The sequence below is a fragment of the Trichosurus vulpecula genome, chromosome 6, assembly GCF_011100635.1.
Source record: "Trichosurus vulpecula isolate mTriVul1 chromosome 6, mTriVul1.pri, whole genome shotgun sequence".
NCBI lineage: Eukaryota > Metazoa > Chordata > Mammalia > Diprotodontia > Phalangeridae > Trichosurus > Trichosurus vulpecula.
In genome coordinates, this window is record NC_050578.1 from 211,411,243 (window position 1) to 211,434,986 (window position 23,744).

The 23,744-nt window shown below is 47.5% G+C and overlaps 1 protein-coding gene and 1 pseudogene across 1 annotated transcript in view; one reads left to right on the plus strand and one right to left on the minus strand.

The window, feature by feature from the left end:
• Positions 1 to 18,555: 18,555 nt before the first annotated feature.
• Positions 18,556 to 23,744, minus strand: part of NAT8L (N-acetyltransferase 8 like) — a 61,859-nt gene continuing 56,670 nt past the window's right edge. Inside the window, exon 3 of the mRNA XM_036763829.1 lies at positions 18,556 to 18,923. Coding sequence (XP_036619724.1) covers positions 18,556 to 18,923 — 368 coding nt within the window. The remainder of the gene's footprint in view (positions 18,924 to 23,744) is intronic.
• LOC118853645 lies at positions 21,239 to 21,644 on the plus strand (annotated as a pseudogene).

Consider the following 23,744-nt stretch of genomic DNA (forward strand, 5'->3'; position numbering starts at 1 on the left):
CTTGAGGGTTGCTAAGGGAAACTTCAGAGTCAGGCTTGTGAAATCAGGAAGCAGGTGTGCTCACTCTGCAGCAGTCAGCTTTGGGTGGAGGTCTGAGGATGACTCCCTGCCTCTTCTATGGAGTAACTGATACCCCCCTCTTTCTTCCTCACCCCCAACCCTGGCTCTTTCTACCAGTCAGACATTTGCAACTGTGCCCTGAATAATGGAAGCTGTCAGGAAGCTGGGTAAACAGGTGTTATTATCTTTTGGGAAAAGTGGCCTGGCATTGATAGAACAAATTGTCTGCCTGGTGCCCACTACTGAGCCCTCTTCTCTGGGCTCTGGTTTCATGAACATGAACAGCACTGGGTGGACTCTGACCACAGAGTCATCACTGCTTGCTTCCCCAAGGCTGGCGCAGCCTTGATGTGGGTTCTAGAGTAGCACTTGCTACTCTACCACCAACACCCTGCCTTGTGGGTGTGTGCCCATGTGAGCTCGAGCGCGCGCACGCGCGACACACACACACACCAATAACATATAGAAGAAGCCTAGGATTCCATACTGTGGGTTGAAACATCACACAGACTCTTACCAGATGTATAATCCAGTTCAGTCGAAAACATTGGGCCCCTTTGACTACCCTGGCAGCAGGACTGGTGTGGTCAGCTACCCACAGATTCAGCTGTTATTACAGCCCAGGCACTTCTGGGAGCAAGCAGCCTGGGAGAATTGGCCCTGTACAGTGCCAAAGCTCCCTTCACCTCTACGAGGCAGGGGCTGTTCTCCAGACTGTGCTAACACCTGCCTTCCTTCAAGCTACGTGGTTAGCTCAGGATTCTGCTACTTATTATACAAGGTGCGTATATATGTATATTTGTCTGCATGAATTTAATATCTACGATGGGGAAAAACAATTAGGAAAGTCAGAATTTGTTTTCTATTTCTTTCAAGAAAAACAGTCATTTGTCAGCTTGGATAAGATTCCACATCTTCAATACAGAAATCCTACTTGAAAGTGCTGACTGAGCCCAAATTCCTTCTCTGAAACACAGATTGTGAGAAATTCAAACACAGCATCCTTTATCCAAGGATCCTGATGCTTTTGATAAATGACAGACATTGTCAGCGATGTGGCATAGTATAATGAGTGCCAGCCTTGGAGTCTGGAAGACCTGAGTTCAAATGCTGTCCCAGGCACTTACTCAGCTGTGTGACCCTAGCTAAATCACTTAAGACTCTCTCAGCCTCAGTTTATTCATCTGTAATATAACAGGAACATGATGATCAAATAAAGAGGGATAATATATGTAAAGCACATTGCAAACCTTAAAACACTACAAAGAGTGGTTATTATCTCACTTAAACAAATGGCTAGACTTAAAACTAGAAGTATAAACAAGATCCCAACTGACGTACTTTCTAGTGGTTCTCCCCTGCTCTATAGACACACACACAAAGAGACATTTCATTACAGGGTGTGTGCTCGTTTTTCTGGTGTCAATAGCCCTTAAAGAAAAGGTTACAAAACAGATTTAAGAGGGTGCCAGCTGCCAGCTCAGATTCAGTCTCCTCTGTTCTACCATTACTTGTGTTTTCTGCATAAATATTTCATGAATCGTTGAGGGGAAGAGGGGAGAGCTGTTACCTGAGCACACTGTAAACTTAAACTGTCTCTCTCCTCTGGATTTCGATCAGGTGCACCTGGCACCACCCTCCAGGGCCCCGCCCCTGGCAGACTCCATCTGGAGTTCATCGTGTCTAGGTCTGGGCACAACATTTCAGGAAAAGAAGTTGATGTGCAGTACATCTGGATGAGGAGGGTCACCAAGGTCTGGGGACCTGAAGCTCTGCTCCCTAAGGACCAGCCCAAAGACCTAGCTCGGGATATGGGCCCTGCAGAAGAGAAGATTGAACAGAAATGTGACCCCTGTCTTTAAATATTTGGAGGACTCTCATAGGTAAAAGTGTCAGAACTAGGTACCAATGGGCAGGAAGCTAAAAGGAAGGAGATGTTTGGCTCCATGTAAGGGAAAACTTCCAGGCAAACAGAGGGCTCTAAAAGTAGACGGGCCTATCTTGCAAGGCAGAAAGTCCCCCATCAGCAGTGGGGTTCAAGCAAAAGCTAGGACACAGCTTGTAAGGAATGTTGTACAGGGACTCTCTCCTCAGGGAGGCCTACACAGTATTACTTGCCAAGAGGCCTTTCTTCCCAGAACACGAGCTGATTTAGAAACTATTGTACTAAGTCTCCTCCTGCAAGCCATACTGGGAGACAGGTGCCATCTTGGAGATGTGTTGTTATGTCATGGCAAAAGCACTTTGTTTGGAGTGCTGAGACCAAGAGTTCAAATCCTGGCACTGACGCTCACTAACTGTATGACTTTGGCCAATGCATTTACCTTAGCTAAGGCCCAGTTTTATCTGTCAGATGGGGACAATAATCCTTGTACTACTTGCCTCACAAGGTTACTGTAAAGGGAGCTTTTTATAAGCCTTAAAGCTCTATAGAAAATAGAAGATTTTTTAAAAAATTATCCAGGTCACTTAAATCATGAATTTATCAAAATAGCAAAGGAATCCCTTGTAATAATTAGATTAAGATTCTATTGAAACATGAACATATCTGTTCCAACCCACTCGTTTTACAGATGAGGAAACTGAGGCCCAAAGAAATGATGTAACTTGTGCCCAAAGTCACAAAATGAAGTGACAGAACCAGGTCCTGTGACTCTGCTTGTCAGGGTTCCTCCCACTGCACCCTACTGCCTTCTGGTGGTCTAATCAGTATGACCTGACTCCATTGGATGTGATGCTAAAACCCTGGCTGGCTTACTGTCCCTTTACTAATTCTGTATGGAAAGACAGGCTAGAGATAGGGTAAAGGACTTTTAATGCCAGACTAAGGCTTTTTCACAAACTGGATACTAGAGGCACCAGGGAGCCATGGAACCTTCTTGAGCAGAAGAGTGCCCTGGTCAGACCTTCGCTTTAGTAAAATCACTTTGGCAGTTGTATGAGGAGGGACTGAAGCAGGAAGACACTGGAGGCAGGGAGACCACGTAAGAGGCTGTTGCAATGATCTAGGAAATGTGATGAAGGTCTGAACTAGAATGGTTGTCAGTAGAGAAAAAGGGATGATTCAAGACATGTTCTGGAGTCTACAATCACAAAGTTCAGCAACTTATTAGACATGGGGGCGGGGGAGGCAGAGTCAGGGATGACACTGTGGCTATAAACCCAGATGACTACGATAAGTGGGCAAAGTTAGAACAAAATGGGTGGAAAATGCCCATTGTCAGGGATGATACTGTGGCTATAGACCCAGATGACTACGATAAGTGGGCAAAGTTAGAACAAAATGGGTGGAAAATGCCCATTGCCAAGACTGACGTGAAGCCGGGTGGGCAGCCCACAAAGACATCTAGTGACAAGCCGTGCACAGGGGCTGCTTGTACACGGGGAGTTGGGCCTAGAATTGAACGGGAGGAAGCAATGGGGCCTGGATCACATTTAGGAAAAATCCTAGTGCTTCTTGGGTTGCTGGATGGCGCCACGCAGGGCACCGGTCCTGGAAGACTCCTCCTCCTGAGTTCAAGTCTGGCCTCGGACACTTCCTAGCTGTGTGACCCCAGGCAAGTCGTGTCACCTTCCTGTGCCTCAGTTTCTTCATCTGTGAAATGAGAACAATGACCCCTATCTCATAGAGCTGTTGTGAAGATCAGTGCTACTTATGTTATGTATACCTGGGTGGGTGGCCGGGGGCCGGGGGCCGGTTCTGATAGCGAGCCATTATTGTCAGATGGCCTCTAAGGTCATTCCAGCTCTGAGCTTCTCTGGCAATGAGGCAGCTCCCCTAAAATCAGTGAGAGAAGAAAGCCTGCTGCCCCCTGACAGCCAGAAGGGCCCTTGTCCAAAGGGATGCCATCAGCAAAGGGCAGAGCCCAGACTCTGAGCCAAATGAGTGACTCCTGGCACCAAGGTGAACTTGTCCCCCAGCGTCCACTGTAAAAAAAAAAAAAGCCTGGCCCAGAATGAGAACAGGGCCTGATTTTTTGCCTTTCTTGGTATCCCCGGTACTGCCACGAGGCAAACATTTCATAAATGCTTGGTGACTCGACTCAATTGTGTCCACAGTAGTTCCTAGAGTCTGTGGGGCTTTGGGGCTGGGGCCTTTGCCCATCCACAGCCAAGGGACCCCCCTCTCTCGGACCCAGAGTATAGAAGGGTAAACTTGTTACTACAGTGGCCCCCAAAGGCCCCATACTCCGCTGTGGCACAGCTGCAGTGCAGGCCCTGAAAGCCTGACTCACCATCTCCCTTCTCTGAACCTCAGTCTCCCATCTGTAAGGTAAGGATAGCACTACTTGTGAGACCTACCTTACAGGAGTGTGGTGAATTTGAGGCTGAATAAGTCTCTTTTATACAGGCAGCGGGGTGCTTTGGAAGGAGCCATGAGCTTGTAGTGGGGAGACCTGGGTTTGGATTCTGGCTGTCACATTTACCAGCTGTGTGACCTTGGGCAAGTCCCATGACCTCTCTGAGCTCTAGTTTCTTCCTCTGAAAAATGGGGAGGAAAAATACCTCCACTGCATACAACACCACAGTGTTATGAGGAAAACATTTTGTGAACCTTGGAGTGCTTCCACAATAGCGGCTGGGATTCTTATTTATCAGGGGCCTCCTGCCTCAGCATTGGCTCTCCCAGCTCCATTGGAGGGAAGGAATTGATTTCCCCCACCCTTCAGCCCCATCCTGATATCTTGCACAGGAGTGGGGACCTCCCCAGCCCCAGCCCCTTTAAGGCCTAGAAGCAGAGCCCAGAACATCAAAAATGAAATCCTTGGAAAAGTGGGAGCTTGATGGACAGTTCACGTTTCTACAGAGTTGATGGTTTACAAAACATTCCCCGCCCCCCCCCCCAAAGTCCAGTAAGGTGGGAAATGAAAGTGTTGTCACCTGCATCTTAAAGATCAGGAAACCAAGGCTCCAGCCAGCTCAAGGTCACACAGCTAAGAAGTGCTGGAGCCTGGTGAGATTCCGGCCCAGCCTTGCTGCCTTCAGGCCCAATGTTCTGACCAGGACACCGGCCATTTCTGGAAGGAAGGAAGAGCTCTGAGTCTGAGATCCAAGGAACTGAATTGAGTTCCTGGCCCTGCCACTCACTACCTGTTTGACTTAGCATTTTGGCTTCATTTTCTTCCTCTGTCAAATGAGAGGGTTGGACCAATCCCTCCTCACCACCCACCCAAAGCAGGTTCAAAACTAGTTCAGGGTCACTAATCTAGGTGCTGCCCATGAGGCTGAGGGAGATTCTGGAAGGTGATAAGACTCTACCACTCAAACCCCTGCAGTCCTGGCCCTCAGAGATGTCAGTCACTAAGGATATGCCCAATAGTCCTTGGAAGAGTCGCCTTGTGGTCCCCAGAGAAGGAGACTTTTAAGGTCACATGAGTTACCTAAAAATCTGGAGCCATGCAGTGGAGCATTTCTGAGACAGGAGTGAGGTGAGGAGCCAGGAGACTGGGACCCTGGGCAAGTCTGAGAATTTTATGGAATGGTTGGACTGGTAGCCAGCACCACATCAGTATTCTATGTGCTGAGATCACACCAAGCTGTCCCGTTCTGGTATTCTGTGATTCTGTGAGGATCCTGCCCAGTGCCACACCAACCCCAAGCCATCCTAAAGAGATCAATTTCAACATTCCCTTTCTCTTAATAGGTCCTTGGGGAGGAATGAGGATGGCTACTGCCAAAGAGGTTGGGCAGAGACACCCCTGAAATGAGACAGTCTATGATCCGATCAGGGGGAGAAGGCACTGATTACATGCAGGCCCTGCTCTGCCTCCCTCAGGGTGTCTGCTACCCCCTTCTCAGGCCACAGAGGGGAAAATTAAGGGATCTGAAATCCAGAGCAAGAAGGCGCACATATAACAGGAGGCTCAGATAATCTTAGATTGAGCCTCACAAGTTAGGATCTCAATAGGATTTGGGGCTGAGACCCCACAGATCATCTAGATAAGCCCCCTAGTTTTATAGGTAGTGAAACTGAGGTCCGGGGAAGGCAGGGAAAGGATTTGTTCTAGATGACATAGCCACTTGTTTTCTGTGACCTTGGACAAGTCACTGACCTGTCTCGGCTTCAGTTTCTTCCTCTTTAAGGTAAAAAGATTGGACTAAACCTCTGGGATTCCTTCCAGCCCCCTCTTAAGACCTGTCCCCTCCCCTCCCCAATGAAGGGCAGGAAGGTTGAATACACAGAGTGAGCTGCGGAGGGGCCAAGAAGCTGAGCAGGAGAGCTCCTCGGAACAGCCTTGAGGTGGGGCAAGGTTGGGGCTGGAAAACAGAGAAGGTACCTAATTAAGAGTCCACAGTAAAGTGACTTATTAGGTACAGAACAATTTGTGATTGCTCTAATTTTAGAACGGTGTTACTGTAAACACTGATATGGGGGTTGGGGGCCATGGAAAGTTTGGGGAGAGAGGCCAGAGTAACCTGCTTATCAGCTTTCAGGTCATTTTTGGAGGGCAGGAACCCTAACTTAGCTAAACTCCATGTCCTTGGAGCCTAGCACCGTGCTTGCCCATAGGATTACAGAATCCCAGACCCTCACCTCAGAGCCCGTCTGGCCTAGTGAAGTCGAAGGCTGCATCCAATCCTTCCATACTTTCTGGCTCCATTAATATAAACTGCAGCCCCTTCATGCCTTTGTAGGTCTTCTTCCATGGAGGCTGTGGTGAAAATTCATCATCCTGCCCCAGTCCAGTGATGAGCCTAGTGACATTTATCTCCACTGTTCCTCCTGGGTCCCCAGATACAGTCAGCCTCTCACTACTGGACTTGAAAAAAGTCATTCCCACTTGGAAGGACTCACTGGCACCGGGATGCCCTGGCCTTTGAGAGTCTGAATAGTCTCCCCTGCAGCAGAAGGCAGCATCCTTTGCAGACTTTATTTTTGTTGGATGGATGGATGGATGGATGGATGGATGGATGTATGGACGGATGGATAGAGGCTGGGGAGAGATTGTAGTCTCTCCTACCCACAGGTCATACTCAGGCCTACTCCAACTCCTGCCCTTTCTTTTTTTCTCCCCTTCTCTTCACTTCCCTTTCCCCAAGGTTCCCTGCTTGTAGCACAGAGTTGTGCAACCAGGTAAAATTTCTCCAATTATATGTTTAAATTAGACACCTTAATAAAAAGTCAATCATAAAAATTATTTAACAAGGAACACCATCTGAGGCTCTTCAAGAGCATTGCAGGGCTGGGCCAACCCATCATTCCGTTGTTCTTCCTGTTAGTGAGGCCTAGGCAACTGGAAGCAACAAACTAGAGTCTTTAGACTCCACAAAGGAGGGTTTATGCAAAAGCCAGGTGAGGCCAGGTGGAAGTGGAATAGAGAGAGGCTACCCCTCTGGCCTGAAACAGATAAGAGGGGCCAGAGGGAGGGAAGTCAGCTCAGGTAGAAGATCTGGAGGGAGAGAAAGGAAGGTTAAGGGATGTCAGTCTTTACCACACCCCCATTTGAAAATGGAGCTCTGCAGAAAGATCACTGGGCCAGAAGTCACAGGAACATAGATTTTAGTGGGGAGGGGCCGCCTCATTTAATTCTGAGGCCCAGAAAGATCAAGTGACTTGACCCAAGATGACTCAACTAGTAAGGAGCAGAAAGGCAATTTGAACCCAAGACCTCTGAATCTTAATCCAAGGCTCTTCCTCAACTGACTTTCCTTCTAAGAATGTGCCCAGAGTCCTCGGATCAAGTACACTCCAGTTCAAACCTTGAGTTACTTATCCTCTATAAGACCTACTCTGCAAAATAATAAGGTTGGACTAGGTGGTTTTTAACATTCTTTCTGGCTCTTGACATTTTGATTTTAAGCCAGGGATGTAAATGTCTCTGGGCCTCAGTTTCCTCAACTGTCAAATAAGAGACTTTTACTCAATGACTTCTAAAATCCCTTCTAGTTCTAAAGCTATGAGCTGACAAACCACAGTTCACCCTCTCCCACCTTATGGAGAGAGAGTCACACATATGGCACCTTGAATCCCAATGCTCATAGTGCCTAGATGTGCCCGAAGGCAGGGGGGAGCACCTTAGGTGATGAAGCAATCCTGCCAAAGTAGAATCCAAACATGCCCACTTCACAGATGCTCACAATGAACGATGGAAGGCAATGGAGAAAGCTGAGGTGGGCTTCAGGACCTTGGGCAGAGCTCCTAGAACCCAACCTCATGAGCCCATCCAGAGGCATCTGGGAGAAATCTTGGGAACAGACACCATCAAAGTTGAGCCTGTCTTTGAGCAAACACATGGCTGTAACAGGTTACTCTGGTCCAAGAGAAAAAGTGTCACTTAGCACTTTGTCGTGTACCCAGTGAATAAAATTTATAAAATGGAGAATCCTGGTTATCTACAAATCTGGCTTATCATTCTACGAGGCTTTGTAAGCTCCATGAGGACTTTGCACTTCCCACTGTGCCAAACAGTAGATATTTAAAAGATCATATGAGTGAATGTGCCTTCCCACTAAGAGAGGGGAACACTGGTCCCTAGAAGATCCCCAGAGAAAACAACAAGAAAAGAGTTTATTCCTTTAATTCTGATTTTATTGAAAAAAAAAAACAGCAGCATCGGGACGTGCTGGCAGGGAGAGAGGCCATTCAAACACTCTCCCTGATTACACATCATACATGGGCCAGGCAGCAAACCCTCCCCCACCACCACCACCACTGGGTGCAAGCACTTGGCCCTATTCCTGACACTTCCCAGGTCCTCCCAAACTCACAGAGGTCCTGCCACTTGGGGTTGGTTCAGTCTACAATTTCCTTCTATCTCCCACCATCAGTGAGCAAATCTTGGGTGACTAGAAATAGCAAACCAAAACCCAAGAAGCCCACGGGCCAAGGCCTGTCCAGTGAGGACCACAGATACTTCCCATTTGCCAGCAAAAAGAAAAGTAAATGACCTAGCACACTATATCTCTTGAAGTGCTTTTCTCCCTCCTCCCCCACCCCCAACCCTGACCTTTCCATGGGGTCTTTTTGGCACCTCCTAGGGTCTGAGGACAGAGTCACTAGTCATTTCATCACAATGCAATTTTAGGAAGAAAAAAACAGCAAAATAAGCAAACATAAAATAAAACAAACCCAGAAAAGGTCTATGTTTTTAATTCATTCATACTTATTTACATCAGTCACTTGCTTTCATATCACAATTCTCTTGACTCTTTTCAGTATTTATTTTTTTAAGTTAACCACATTATAACCTTATTTCGCCAAACATATCACAGCAAGTCTGGTTAATTTTCACAGTTACAGCGGCCATCAGTAACACAACTTTTGAGGACCAACAAACCATTCATCCCTGTCCCCCTACACAACTTCCCCAAAACACACCAAATTTCAGTCTGACTCATCCAACATAAAACTGAGCCCTAGGCATAGTGCTTGACCCAGGGGGACCCACCACCTGAACACTCTGGGTCTAATGAAGTGTAATTTGCATATATCGTGGGCTGACATGCTGCGGTGAAGTCCTTCCAGATGTCCAGCTCAGACTTTTCACCAACATATAGATATCCTCCAACTGCCCTGCTAGGTTTCACCCTCTGTAACAAAGCTACATTCATTGATCCCAAATGGAATTACTGTTCGCCAAGGAATCTTAGCATACAATTAGAGGGTAGAGGTTGGCAGAAACAACCAAAACCTAATGTAGCATCTGAAGAGAGTTGATCGCTTCTGTTTGTGGCTGGTGCCAATGTGGGAATAGCTATTCAACCAGGCCCTGAATGAGTTGCACCCTCAGAAAGCCCAAGAATGTCCTGGAGCTTTAGACTTTATTACATATAGATATCACCATCAAAGAAATTCATCTAGGCAATCTATGCAGCATGTATGTTGTCCAAGGAAAACTAAGAAGGCTCAGCTGCAATCATCTTGAACCACCAAGCTCATTCTCTGTTGAACTCTGCAAGGGCATCACCAACGGCAACAGCAGACAGCCTGTAGCTGCCACTGCTTTCAGAACTTCCACGTCCTTTGCCACCAGTACCCCCTGCGCGCGCCTGCACACACACACACACACACACACACATACACACACTCACACTACACGCACGCACAAACACACAACATACCACTCAAATCAATTTTCTCTAAAATGGCTAATTATTGCTGTTTTTAAAAAAAGACGTTCAGCCAAGAGAACGTGACTTGGATAATTATTCTGTAACCCCATTCTTTTTTCAAAGTACAGTACATACTATGTTGATCATAGAAAATACAAGAATGTTGAACATCTCACTCGGTGGAGCTGAGACCGGGAGATGCCCAGAGTGAATCAGAATGGCTGAGGGATGAGATTGTCCCCTTCCAGAAAGTGCTCATCTCAGATCACTGGCTCAACCACGTGGAGAATTCTGCCCTCGGGTCATATCAGCTCTGCTTTTCAGCTGATGTCAACTCCATGTAAAGCACTTCGATAGGGAGAAGTTAGCAAAAAAAAAAAAAAAAAGTCTATTCAGTCTGAAATATGCCAAACAGGGAGATTTTTCTCCTTCCCTAAAATTCATCTTAAAAGGGCCTTTGCCCAAGTATAGTCATTACAAGTAAAGTACACACCACATCACTGCCACCTAACAGGTCAGCCCAATGCCAAAAATAATTCATTAAAAAGTGTGCTTCAGTTAAGACCTAATTAAATAAAATGAATAATAAATACAACACAGCCGATTAAATACATCCTCGGACTACAAAACGCTGGGAAAATCATTCTAGCAGAGGCTCAGTTTGCTTTCGGATCAGCTGCTACTCGGTACAGACTGCCCTGGGTATTTGTTAGAGAGATCCACTGACTCCTAATTTCAGATTCTGTCATTTTCACCTCCTTTGTCTGGCAACGGGTTCTTTCCCTTATGCCCCAACTGTAAGCACTGGTCAGTTAGAAGACTTTTGCTGTTATTTTTGAGCTCCACCATCTCTCAAGTTCCCAGGACTGGGTTTCTCTTGTCATGTTGCATATTTCAATGGAGATATCTTAAGGAAAGAAATCTAATAACAGCAATGCAGTCCCCTAACAAAGTTATGATACAAGCACTTTCCCACATGCCCACACTCAGGTTTTTAACAGAGGCCAGTCCCTCATTCCCAAGTTACTAAGGGTATTAACTAGAAAAAAGGGAAGACGAGAGGAGAAAGTTCAGTGGGATCGATTACTCTTCTCTTATTTCAGTTTCCCTTTATATGGCACACTGTCCATACTGGAATTCTAGTTTGAGTCACCTTTGGGTGCCTCTGCTCCATTTCAGAGTAGAGTGTCCATCCATGAAGAGTCAGCTGCATGCTGCTTATTTAGGTGTCAAATGAAGTGGTTCCTGAAGAGCAACCACAGCTGTCCTTGTAAACCTGAACATCTCCTAAAGAACTAGACTATTATAGGACAATCAGCCAAAAGGCTGGCAATATTTAACCTGGAAGAGAAAACTTTGGAGGAGAAGGGGAAGGTGAACATGATTGGTGTCTTCAAGTATTTGAAGGACTATTGTGGGGAAGAGGGATTAGGCTTGTCCCCAGAGAACAGAACTAGGACCAACAATTACATATCAGGGGGATATTTCAACCCAAAATGAGGAAACACTTCCTTAAATGATTAGATCTGTCCAAGATTTAAATGGGTTGCCTTTGGAGGTGATGAGGTTCTTGATTACTAGAGGTCTTCTGGAAGAACCTGGCGGTGTTAGAGGTGATTCCTGGGGAGGTACAGATGGGATCTGGAGTCCCAACTCTCAGATTCTGGGATCCTCATCTAGGTGGCATCCTCGAGGTGATCATGCAGCTACTGAAGTCTAAAAGGTGATGAGGACATGTCCCCCACCCCTTAACATTCTCAAAGCTTGCAGATGGCTGGGGCCAAAGGGGACCTAAGAAAACCAGCACTGAAACATATCCCCAAGCACCAATTCTAAACAGATGCCATTGGAGAACACAGGAATCACAGAAACATTCTCAGCCAGGCCTAAACATTTGATCAGGAGCATAGACAAGATCCGTTGGTGAGAAACTGAATGTCCTAATCCTCATTCCAAATGATTACTGTTGTATGAGTGGCTGTATATCTTTTTAAAATACTAATAGAGAACCATATTATTGCATACTGTGGCAGGCAAATGTTGGAAGAAAAACTCAATGTCTATCGACCTTGCCTGAGAAATAGAATTTGGAAATATTCAGATACCATCTGCTCACGGGTTCTACCAACAGCTGGCACCCATCAGCCATGGCTCTCATGAATTCAAGTTTATTCCAAATTACATTTGCCATTGAACTAATCTATTGAGTCATGTGTGAGGACATCTTTCAGGATGCAAAGTGGGGCCAGGCATGTTTTAGCTGCATCTTTGGGGTAAAAATTTATGGTTTTGGGTTTCCTGTCACTATCCTGTCTCCTAAGGACATAACTGTCCCCTGATGAGCTAGAATCGTGGCCAACCCCATGATCATCTGAAAAAATGACAGCTACCCAGGACAGTGATATTTCAGAGATGAGAGACCCTCTCTAGTCCTGTTTCCTTCTTGTGCTGAAGGAAGGGGAGTAATCACAGCCAAACAGCTGGTTTCTTCTGGGCTGTTCCACCCACCCCCTATAACTGCTTCATCTGCATTCTAGAAAAGAAGGGCAAAAACCCATTGGCTCCGTATGTGTCCATAGTGGTAAAGGGCTACAGCTCTGGGATGTGCTGATGGCTTGAAAAAAGGAAGCTGGGAAGTATATATACCAGGCTCAAAGAGAAAAGAGAGGCTGCCCTCCCTCCTCTCCATGGAAGGTACCTAGCTTCTTTGGCTAGAGCCCTCTCTCTATGCCCTCTCCAGAAGAGCCTTGTAGCCTTCATGTCCATGCCTGTCCTTCCTGTTTGGAGGGCGGGGGGTGACAGTGGGGGAGAAGACATCCCAACTATGGCAGCATTATAGTAGCCTTGCAGCACACCCCACAGTACCAACTACAGGTCAGTTTGAACCAGATGAACACTGAAATGTAATAGAAAACGAATGTCTGGTTTTAAATCGTGCTCTGCCATCTGCTAGCCATGTGGCACAAGCCACTCCCCATCTTTGGGTCTCTGTAAAGTGAAGGAATTGGACTCAAAAGGTCTCTAAGCACTGCCCCCCCCAGCTCTGACCTTCCACTATCAGCAAATAAGGATGGAGAAATAGATTAAATGTGTATGCCACCCTCCACCTCAAAACACCAAGGTTAGCCATACATCACAAGCTGTGTATCCTGTTGTCAGGAGGAGATACGTACCCCCATCTAAGAAAAAAAAAACCTGTGTCCTGAAAAACCCAAAATGCAAAGCAGGGCCAGCCAGATGACTTCAGATTATCCAGGAGGGTACGGGCTGTGACCCTGGGAAGATACAAATCTCATGCTGAAACACACACCACCCAGGTTCATTTCACAGAACCCTACGGACACAACTATTCTTATACCTGCCTGCCAGGAGACAAACGCAACCAGTGGCAATTTGGCTGGGAAGTACAGGAAGTTTTTGGCTCTCCAGAAAGCCTGGTTTCACCAAGGCATTCAAGGGACCATCTCCAAATCAAGGCGCCTGCCTAGCAGGCTGTGGAAACCCACTTGCCCTTTGAGGGATGGGGTGGAATTCTCAAATCAGCCACAGTGCTCATGGTAGGGAGCAAGGGGGTTGGGGGAGGTGGCCTCCCTCAAACTCGTTGCCAAGGGGCAAATCCTGAAGCTTTTTGACCTTCAGCTGCATCACCAAATTGATGAAAACCAAAGAGAACGTGGGCTTCAGGCTTGCAATGGGAAAGCTGAAACAGAAAGGTTCTTCTACAAATTCAGGCCAAAGGCCCCACTGGGGAGTATTATGGGACTTCAGGACCCCAGGGTAGAGCCAACTCTGGTCTGAGAACTGCATATTTCTCCCACCTTTAATACCACAACATTCAAGAGGAACTCCACTTGAACAGCCTTACAGAGGTAGTAGAAGTAACATCAGAAGTTTCCTACAAACTTTAAAAAAATTCGTTTCTCAGTGCACATTTGCTCAACAAGTGGCTCCGGGTACAGGGGAATGACGGATGCCCTAGAAACATATACATCAGAAAAGTTTGTCCTCGAAGGTTCTTGCCCCCAGATTTATTCTCAAGGGTCACCAGGGCAGACACTGTAACGCACTCGGATAATCAGAAAAATATATACACTGTTGTTATTCTGTACAGGCTTGGACACAATCGGAAAAGGATTTCGCCTGCCCATGGCAAACGCCAACCACAGAGTTGAATAGCAGCCAGCGAGGGATGGTCAGGAGCTGGGAAAATAGGATGCAAAAAGTTTCTGGGAAAGAAACTTCACAGTTCTAACGTGGCAGGCATTATGCCTATGGCCATTCAGTGCAAGAGGCAGACACGTTCCCTGCATATTGGCAGCAATGGAAGGGCAGCGAGTAAGAAGGTGGGAAGGTCCTCAACGTATCCAGCCAGCCAACCCGGCAGGTTGAGCCCTTCCAGGGGAGGAAGATATCATCACGGGATCAGGAAAAGGAGTCAAAACTGGCCACTTCTTTCTATGGGACCGAGTGCTTCTAAATACTGGACTGGCTTCCAACAATCTCCTGGGTGCCGCCGCATGGTTCCCAGTGGCCTGTACAGAGAGTGGGGCAGAATGGGGATCTTTCCGAGGCAGCAGCCTGGCTCCTGAAATTACAGGTTTGGCTTTGCAGTCAGCGCCTGCATAATTTATGGGCTCAAAGGTCACCCCTTTGTCGAGCACATGTGTCCTTAAAGCAACTAAATAACAAACACAAAAGTGCTTTGGTCAATCCCAATGAGAAGCTGCACTTTCACCAGTTGGCAGGAGGTTGGCAGCAGAGCTGTCCCTTTGGCCCTTGGGGGGGTAGGACCCTCGGCTCCAGTTTTGGCTTAGCACAGCTACAGGTGAGGCAGGTTACAAAGGCACAGGAATCAAAGAAAACCAGCGACATTCTTTCGCTAAATAACCCCAGTTTTAAAAAAAAATCGCCCAAGTCAGACTCTCTGTCTCCCCCCCCTCCCCCACCCCATCGTGAAAATACTTGTCATTTTCCTTTTCGTAGTGCAGTGATGTGCCAGCAACAGCCAAAAGAAATCTCAAACGAGAGAACACAGAACGCCCCCCACCCCCAAAAAGCCCCCACTGAAAACCAAACCGACCGGAGGGAGAAAAAAAGGCACAAACTGTTCTGTTTTCTTCAATTTTGCTAACACTTCACATCTGTCTACTGAGTGCAGGGTAACAAAATCACTGAAAATGGCAAGAAAATACTGCGCCCATTTCTGTACAATCTACAAAATTCCAATTCCTACCCAGAGAATGTACTTCCTTCCGTGGGAGGAGAAATGTACAGCATACAAAGGTTGTTGCGTTTGGTTTTTGTTTTTGTATATTTTAAAAAATTTTTATATATATAATATATCATACCCCTTTAATAAGCTGCTTTAAACAAACTCATTTTCTTTCAAAATATGTACCCTCCATGGTCTATGTTTGACCCTCACTGGCCAGGCCCATTGCAGCTCAGCCTTGGCTTTTAACTGCACATGGGGCATAAGTGAGTGAAGTCAGAATTAACCTTCTCCCTCTCCAGCCCCATCCGGGGAACATCCCCTACTTGTCTGGGTCAGCACTTAGGGCGATGGCTTCATTCCCCTCTACCCCCTGCCAGCAGCACTAGGTAAGGAGGTACAAGGACCCTAGCTTGTTCTCTCCTACCTATACCCCCGCTTCTTTCTGTGCCCCAAGGACACAGCCTAGAGGGCGGCTTTCCCCTCACTGCTCAGCTCAAATGCCAGCATTTAGAGTGGAATCACTATCAAACACCACATCTGATTTCAGTTAGCCCTCCTCTTCCTCATACCTCAGAGGAGCCACTTCTGCTCTGATCCTAACCCCACCCTATACCCTCCCCATCCACCCTCAGTATACCCCTCCTAGGATCTTTTCCTCCAGTAGCACCAACAAGAGGTGTTCTCAGACACCACAGGACTGGTGTGGGAAGGATCTTGCCACCCCTTCAGAGAATCCCCTCCTTTCTGTGCTAGGCACCCAAATGGCCTTCCAAGCAATGCACATATTACACCCAAGGAAGCTCCCATCAGTGACATGATTCTCTCCATCCATCAACCCTCCCAACAACCAGAACACATCTTCAGCAGCCATGGCTCCCACTGGCTGGACATTTTCTATATCAAGGGCAACCTTTGCTCCTTTCCTCAACCAGTCTGAGTGCATCGCACCAAACTACTTCCTAGGTTTAAGTCCAGCAGTATCAGCATTTGCGCTGTCCCTCATCAATTTCATTGTAGTGATTTTTCTTCAAAAGAAAACAAAGGACAAGCAGAAGAAGAAGAATGATACATTGTAGACCAGGAGCACTTTTCTTTCCCTGGGTGTGAGAACTAAGCTAAATTGGGGTTTCCCTTTGAATTTATAAACCTTTATCCCTCTTCCACCCCCACCCCCACCCCCCAATCCCCACCCTCCCACCCACCTCCCAGCCAAGCAGGACCAGAAATAGAGGCTATTTCTGGCACTGCTGTGGTGGAGTTTTTTGTTTTGTTTTTTCTTTTTTTGGTGTGGTTTTTCTGTATGTTTTTGTGTTTTGTTTTTTTTAAATATAACCTACCGGTTTTTCCCAAGACAGTAAAGTCATGCAGAGTTGCTATTCTGTTAAATAAGTTACAAAAAAAAGGTACAATTTCAGGCGAGAAGAAGCTGTCGTCTGGGCCGCTCCCCGGGGACAGGCACTGTACATCCATCCTCCATAGAGACACATGCCCAGTCTGCTTTGCACACACTGGACGATGTTAAAACAGCGCATTCCCTTTGTGGCGGGCAGGCAGGCGGGCAGGCGGGTGGCTGCTGCCAGAGACCAGGCCGGGCTGGGCCAGGCCTGGTCTGCTTATCTAACAAGCAGCTGCTTAGGATAATAGGGATGCTAGCTTCCCCAGCCAAGGCTCTGCTGAAGGGGCTGGATTGGGTGGGCACATTAATGTGCAAATGTGTTGCCATAGGAACCCGCCCTCCCCTAGGCTTCAATGACACCTTTCAGCCACAGCCAAAATAAAATAAAGTCCTAAAGTAAAATAAGGGGCAGGGGGAGGGGAGAATGGGAAGGGAAGGCAAGGGAAGGGAATATGACCACAAATCAATATGAGAAAACTTAACAAAATGGAATTATAAAGCTGGTATGTTGTAAAAGAGGCAAGGTGATGTCCATGCCAGTCTGGCTGAGGGCTCCGGGCTGGGGTGGGCTGTGGACAGAAGGAAGGGCAGGGGAGTCAAGAGATCAGAGGCTGCTTTTTTACACTATATTACACTGGATCTCCACAGGTCCAATGGGTTAAGTCTGTTTGCTGGCTTAGGTTGAGAGAGAGAGAGAGAGAGAGAGAGAGAGAGAGAGAGAGAGAGAGAGAGAGAAGGGGGTTAGAGGAGGAGGAGGGAAAGAGTCTCAGTCATCGGATGCACCAGGGGTTCCCTCAGACGATTTTGGCAGAATGAGGCACATCCAGAAAAAAAGTGCAAGGTCATTGCCCAGGTGGTAGTGCTATGAGGGAGCCATTGCAAGCACAAGCAGGCACATCCTCTTCATGCATTACAGCAAAGCGGCTTCCCATGCTGGTCTCCTGGCAGACCACTGACCACTGACCACCAGGCCTGGGACAAAGAGTGCATGTCCTCCTTACAGGCCGGGATAATGCTGGGAAATGCACACACGTTGAGGGACGGAGAGGGGAGAGTATTGAGAATCCACAGGAATGGGGGGCTCCTAGAGCACATGTGTGGACAATGAGGTCGCTCTATGTACACTGGGCCAGGGAAAGCAGGAGGACTGGGAGCAATAGGGACAGGGTGGTTTTCTCTAGTGATTCTGCTTTCAGTCTCTGTGCTTAATTAAGTCTCTGTGTTACCTGGGGGAAGATGGAGAAGAGCATGGGGTACAGGCTCAGACTGGGCTGTTTCGATTGGCGCATGAGGCCAATGCCACTGTCTAGATGAACCACAGGTCTTCTGACCTGGGAGATGTGGCTCGTGGGGCTCCCAGCATGAGGAGGGGGGCCCTGGGCTTGGGGCGCTCCCATAATGAGCAGCCCCATCCACTGGCACAGGCAGACTGCCTGCCTGCTCATTTTGTTATCATTTCAGTTGTCTTCATCTTGGTCAGAGTCCGTCTGGATGCTGACAGGACAAGGGAAGCAGATCGAAGATGGGATAGGGCAGGAGTCTAGGGGTGGGGATAGGGCAGCAACCAACTCAAAACCAAACTACCATTAAAAAAAAGGTTTTTAGATAATGAAATAAACAGATCCTCTTCCCCCTTCCCCCACCCTAACGTCCCCCCAAAAAATCAGCCAAATAAACCATACGACTTAAAAACAAACAAACCACACTCCATGAAAGTGCTGGGCTAAGCATTTGGAAAACAGGAAGGAGAATCATTGGGTTGGGCTGAGTGATAACGGTTGGGTTGGTTTGGTTTGGTTTGGTTTTTCCGGCTGTTGAAAGGGTGTCTTCATTATTCCTCGCGTAACTGCAGGCGATAGCGGTGGTAGCGAAGCTGAAAGAACATCTTCTCCACCAGGGAGTGTGTCATTCCCGGCAGGACGTAGTGCTCCACGACACCCATGTGCTTGAAGCCCAGAGACTCGTACAGCTTGTGGGCAGCCACTTTGACCGCAGTAGTGCCCAGCACCACTGAGGAGTAATTGTTGAGCACAGCAAACTCGAGCACCTTGCGGCCCAGGGCCTTGGCGATGCCCTTGCCTCGGTACCTCGAGTCAACCGACATACGGCGCAGCTCCACTGTATTATCGTCCTCACTGCCCCGTGCTGCCACGATCCCCACCACGTTGCCATCCAGGACAGCCACCCAAAAGCAGGAACCTGCAGGAAAGACAGGCGTTAGGGGTGAGAGAAAAACTGGGCAATTGGTCAAGCTCCAGCCCAAGTCTCAGCCAGGGGAGCGGTTGGCCAACAAAGCCCTGGGCCGAGAGTTGATAGCCCCTCCCCCCCACCACCACCACCACTGCAAGTCCTGGTTCCACGACCAACTTGCCAGGTGATACCAGGCAAGTGACTCTGCGCTTTCTTCAGTTTCCTCATCTTTAAAATGGAGATAATAAGCCCTTCCCTGCTTTCTTCCCAAGGTAGTGAGTGAGGCTCAGACATACTGTATGAGTTTCTAAGGCCCTCTCAGCTCCAACTTTCTGGGTTATGAATATCTAGGGCCCCTCCCTCCCAGCTCTAAAATGCTATCTATGGAGACCCATCTGCTTTCAGAATTTAAAAGACTAATATTCAACGGAAGGTCAGTGCCTCAAGCCCTACACACCTCAGCCCCTTGTGCCCTGGTGGCTAACCCTCTGGTGGTAAGCTTTCTCTGGACTTAGCTACACTGGTCCCCACAGACACACAGTCTAAGTTAGAGCCTGTCCTCAAACCCTCTCCAGCAAGAAAGGCAGCTGAGCCCAGGGGAGAGAGTGGGGGACATGGAGTCTGAAAGAGCTGGACTGGAATTCTGCCCTGCACACTTCCCAGTTCTGCAACCCTGAGCAAGTCTCTTAGCCTTAGTTTCCTCATCTATAAAATGGTTCTATTAACACCTGGAGCACCTACCTGACGGTTTTTCTGAGGCTCAAATAAGGTAACCTATGGAAAGCCAACTTCAGAGGGCTACAGGAACACCAGCCATTATTCTTTGTACCTACCGGGGTTGGTGTTCCGCCAACATAAGCTGGGAGAACTCCAGCCTTCCTCCATACACTAGGCAAGCATAAGGAGGCTTCCCATGGAGGGTTTCATGGTGGTTGTTGTTGTCGTCCAACTCACAGCTCCTCTGCCCCTGGAAGAGTGGGGCCTTCTGCCAGGAGTCACAACCCAGAAAGGCTCTGCACAGAGCCAAAGCAAATCCCAAACAAACCAAAGAGAATACCTCAGGCTTTCCCCTCTGAACTAAAACAATAATACCCCAGAATGCCAAAAAGAGTGGCACAGAGGAATGTGAAGCGGGGTTGGAAGCCTGGGTTCAGGTCCCCTCTCTACCACTAGCTCATGAGGAGTCATTTCACCTCTCCTGGTCTCAGTTTCCCCAGCTATAAAATGAAAGGACTGGATTGGGGGAAGGAGGGAGTATTACAAAGTCCCTTCCTACCTCTTACTTTCCAGGTTCTAAGGCCCCTCCAGCTCTAACATCCTATATTCTATGTTCTAAGGTCTCAACAGCTCTAAAAATTGCTCCCAAGCTGAGGAACATTTCATAAATGCAGAGCATCAGGGTCTGCCCGCAGCTGGTTTTAGCCTAGATTCAAAGTAGATGTCATCCCTGACCCTGCTTTGTGTCTGGCCTAGTTGGAGGACTCCCATCTGGACCCACCCTGCACATTGGGGATAAGACAAGGGCCAGGAGCAGTTAGTGTCTGGCTTAAGCTTAGCTGCTCTTCCCAACTTCCCCCTTCCAGAAAGGAGCTTCATGCCCCTACCTGTGCCCTCCTCACAATGAGACCCTTATCATCAGCATCACCAGCCAGAGCAGGGTGGAGCCAGAGACTGTTCCAGTCAGTTCCACCACCATCCCATTAGAGCAAGCACACCACAGACAGTCAGAGGGGTAGCCTCCTGAGGGGCTGCTGTCCTCCTGTCCCCTGGAGTTATGGCCACAGCTCTTCTCCTTCCAGGCCTGGAGGGCAGAAAGACTTCCTCCCATCCCACCCCCTTCACGTTCTCCTGGGGGTGGGGGGAGGCTGTGTGGTAGACATTATGCCATGGCACCTACAGACCCCTGAGGCCCTCTTCCTTTGAGTGCCCTTCCCTGACATCCTCCCATCCAATAACAATCTCCTCCCCAAAAAAAAACACCCCCTGCTTGGTACTGTGAGCACCACATTTGTTCATTCATCCAACCAACCTTTGGTTGCTTGGGAAGGGTCAAAGGGTTCCACTGAGTGAGGGCTATAGGAGGTAGATGGAGCCCGCTGGGCAGCCAGGTACAGAGCAAGCAGCCCCAGATTTGGAGTCACAGTACTGGGATTTGAAGCTGACCTCTACAAACTAAGGAGCTGTATTCATCTGGGCAGGCCATTTACTTTTCCAGACCTCAGTGTTAGGCATAAAACAAAGAGGTCAAATTAGATGGTGGCTCAGAGCTTAGACTTGGGGTCAGAAAGACCTGAGTTTGGCTTTCCGACCTGGTCCCCGGCAGGATGGCTCCTGCGAAGAAAGGTGGAGAGAAAAAGAAGGGACGTTCTGCCATCAACGAGGTGGTGACCAGGGAGTATACCATCAACATTCACAAGAGGATTCATGGAGTAGGCTTCAAAAAGTGAGCTCCCCGGGCTCTGAAGGAAATTCGCAAATTTGCCATGAAAGAAATGGGAACTCCAGATGTATGCATTGACACCAGACTCAACAAAGCTGTTTGGGCCAAAGGAATAAGGAATGTCCCATACCATATCCGAGTGCGTTTGTCCAGGAAACGCAATGAGGATGAAGATTCACCAAACAAGCTGTATACCTTGGTTACTTATGTACCTGTCACCACTTTCAAAAGCTTACAGGCAGTCAATGTGGATGAAAACTAAATTGAACTTCGTTTAAATAAAGTTATAAAATGTCCAAAAAAAAAAAAGACCTGAGTTCGAATGCTGTCTCAAATACTTACTAGCTGTGTGACTCCAAGCAAGTCACTTGAGCTTTCTTAGCTTCAGTGACCTACCTCATCTGTGAAATGGGGATAAAAGCACCTGCCCCTCAGAGTTATGGTAAGAGTAGAATGAGGTAACATCTGTAACGTACTTTGCAAACCTTAAACCGCTATAGGGATCATCATGATTACTATTAGTAATGTCCCTTCTTCCAGCCCTGAATCCAATGATCCCATGATCATAGGTTTGAACCAGCAACTTACCAAAGGCCCAACTCGCTGAGAGCAGCTCTGTTCAACAGGACAACACACACGACAGACGTGTTATAGTGGAGAAGGAAAAGGGAGCAGCAAACCTAGATAATCCCTTCAATGGCTTCCACTTCTAAATCCTTCAATGCTATTTCTGTGGTTGAATCATTTCACATGTGTCCAACCCTCCCTGACCCCATTTGGGGTTTTCTTGGCAAAGATACTGCAGTGGTTTGCCATTTCCTTCTCCAGTTCATTTTACAGATGACGAAACTGAAGCAAACAGGGTTAAGTGACTTGCCCAGGGTCACACAGGTAGTAAGTGTCAGAGGCTGGATTTGAACTCATGAAGAGGAGTCTTTCTGATTCCGAGCCCAGGGTTCTATGCTACGCACCACTTCCAGCTCACATGCACTCACACTCTAGGTGGTGAATATGACACAAACACGGGACAGGTTTCCACCCTGGACAGCTGCCTAAAAAGTGGCAAGTTGCCCCTCTCCCACATACTTACTCCAGCAAAACCCTCACATCCACACCAAACCAAATAATGATCAAGGAAATCCATTGAGGAACTATAGTAAGGAAGCTCTTCCAACCCCAAACGGCACAAGTCAGTGAGCAGCCTGAGGACAATAGTTAAGGGGAACCCCCTCGCCCACTAAAGCCAGAGTTAGCACAGGGGAGCCTATCAACCTGATCAGAGATGGCCAGAGACCTGTGTCACCTACACAGCTCTATGTCCTGGGGCAGCAAGAGCAGAAGGCACCCTTGAGGAAGGCCCAGGGTGGTCAGAAACCCCAGGAAGAGAGGACTTTGGAAGACTTAAAAGATGGCAGCAGGCAGCAACCAACAAGGTGGTTCAGCATTCAGACTGGGATAGCCCAAGCCCAGAGGCTCTGAGCTCCCTAACACTGTCCTGAGACCACAGAGAAGGCCTTGAACCTCAAGAGATCTGGGGCAGTAGAGGCCACCGCAATGACCCAGGGCAGGACCAAACCGAGCTGATCGTCTCACCCAGAAGTGCAGCAGGATGCAGTGGACAGAAGCTTAGGCTAGTACAATTCAGAAACTGAAGCTGGAGAGATGAGTGAATCTGAGAAAACACCACCTCGTATCAAAAATTATCGCAAATCTAAAAATCTTCTAAAAGGAGAGAGTAACTCCACAACACCTAAAAGCATAGGCTAAAACAAATGATTTCACCATTCCACAAGGCCCACCATGAATAACTGGAAGAAATTAAGAAGTGAAGCAAAAAATGTTTCAAATTAAAGTCTGGAGGACAGAACTGAAAAGTAAATGAGTAACTTAAAAGAGAAAGTGGTAAATGGATTCTCTGAAAACTAGAATAAACCAAACACAGATCAGTGATTTTATGAGACAGCAAGAAACGCAAGAAAATCAAAAGAATGAAAAAGTAGGAGAAAATGTAAGAGATGATACAAAATAAAAAACTGACTTGGAAAACAGGTCAAAGAGAGATCACTTCAGGATTTCTGGACTCCCTGAAAACCGTATGTATTTTTTTTAAAGCTGGGACACTGGCTGTCAGAACCAAATAGCAAAGTAAACATGACAAGAATCCACTGATCACTTCCTGAAAGAAACGCCAAAAGAAAAGGTCTCAGGAATGTCACAACCCAAAACCCAGAGCTCCTGTATAAAGGAAAAAAAATACTGCAAAGAGCCAAAAGGGCAGCCTCTCAAATATCAAAGAGCTGAAGTCAGGGATAGATAAGACCTGGCAGCTCCCACTAAAAATGAGACATCATGAAATATAATATTCCAAAAGGCAAAAGCAACAGACCAAC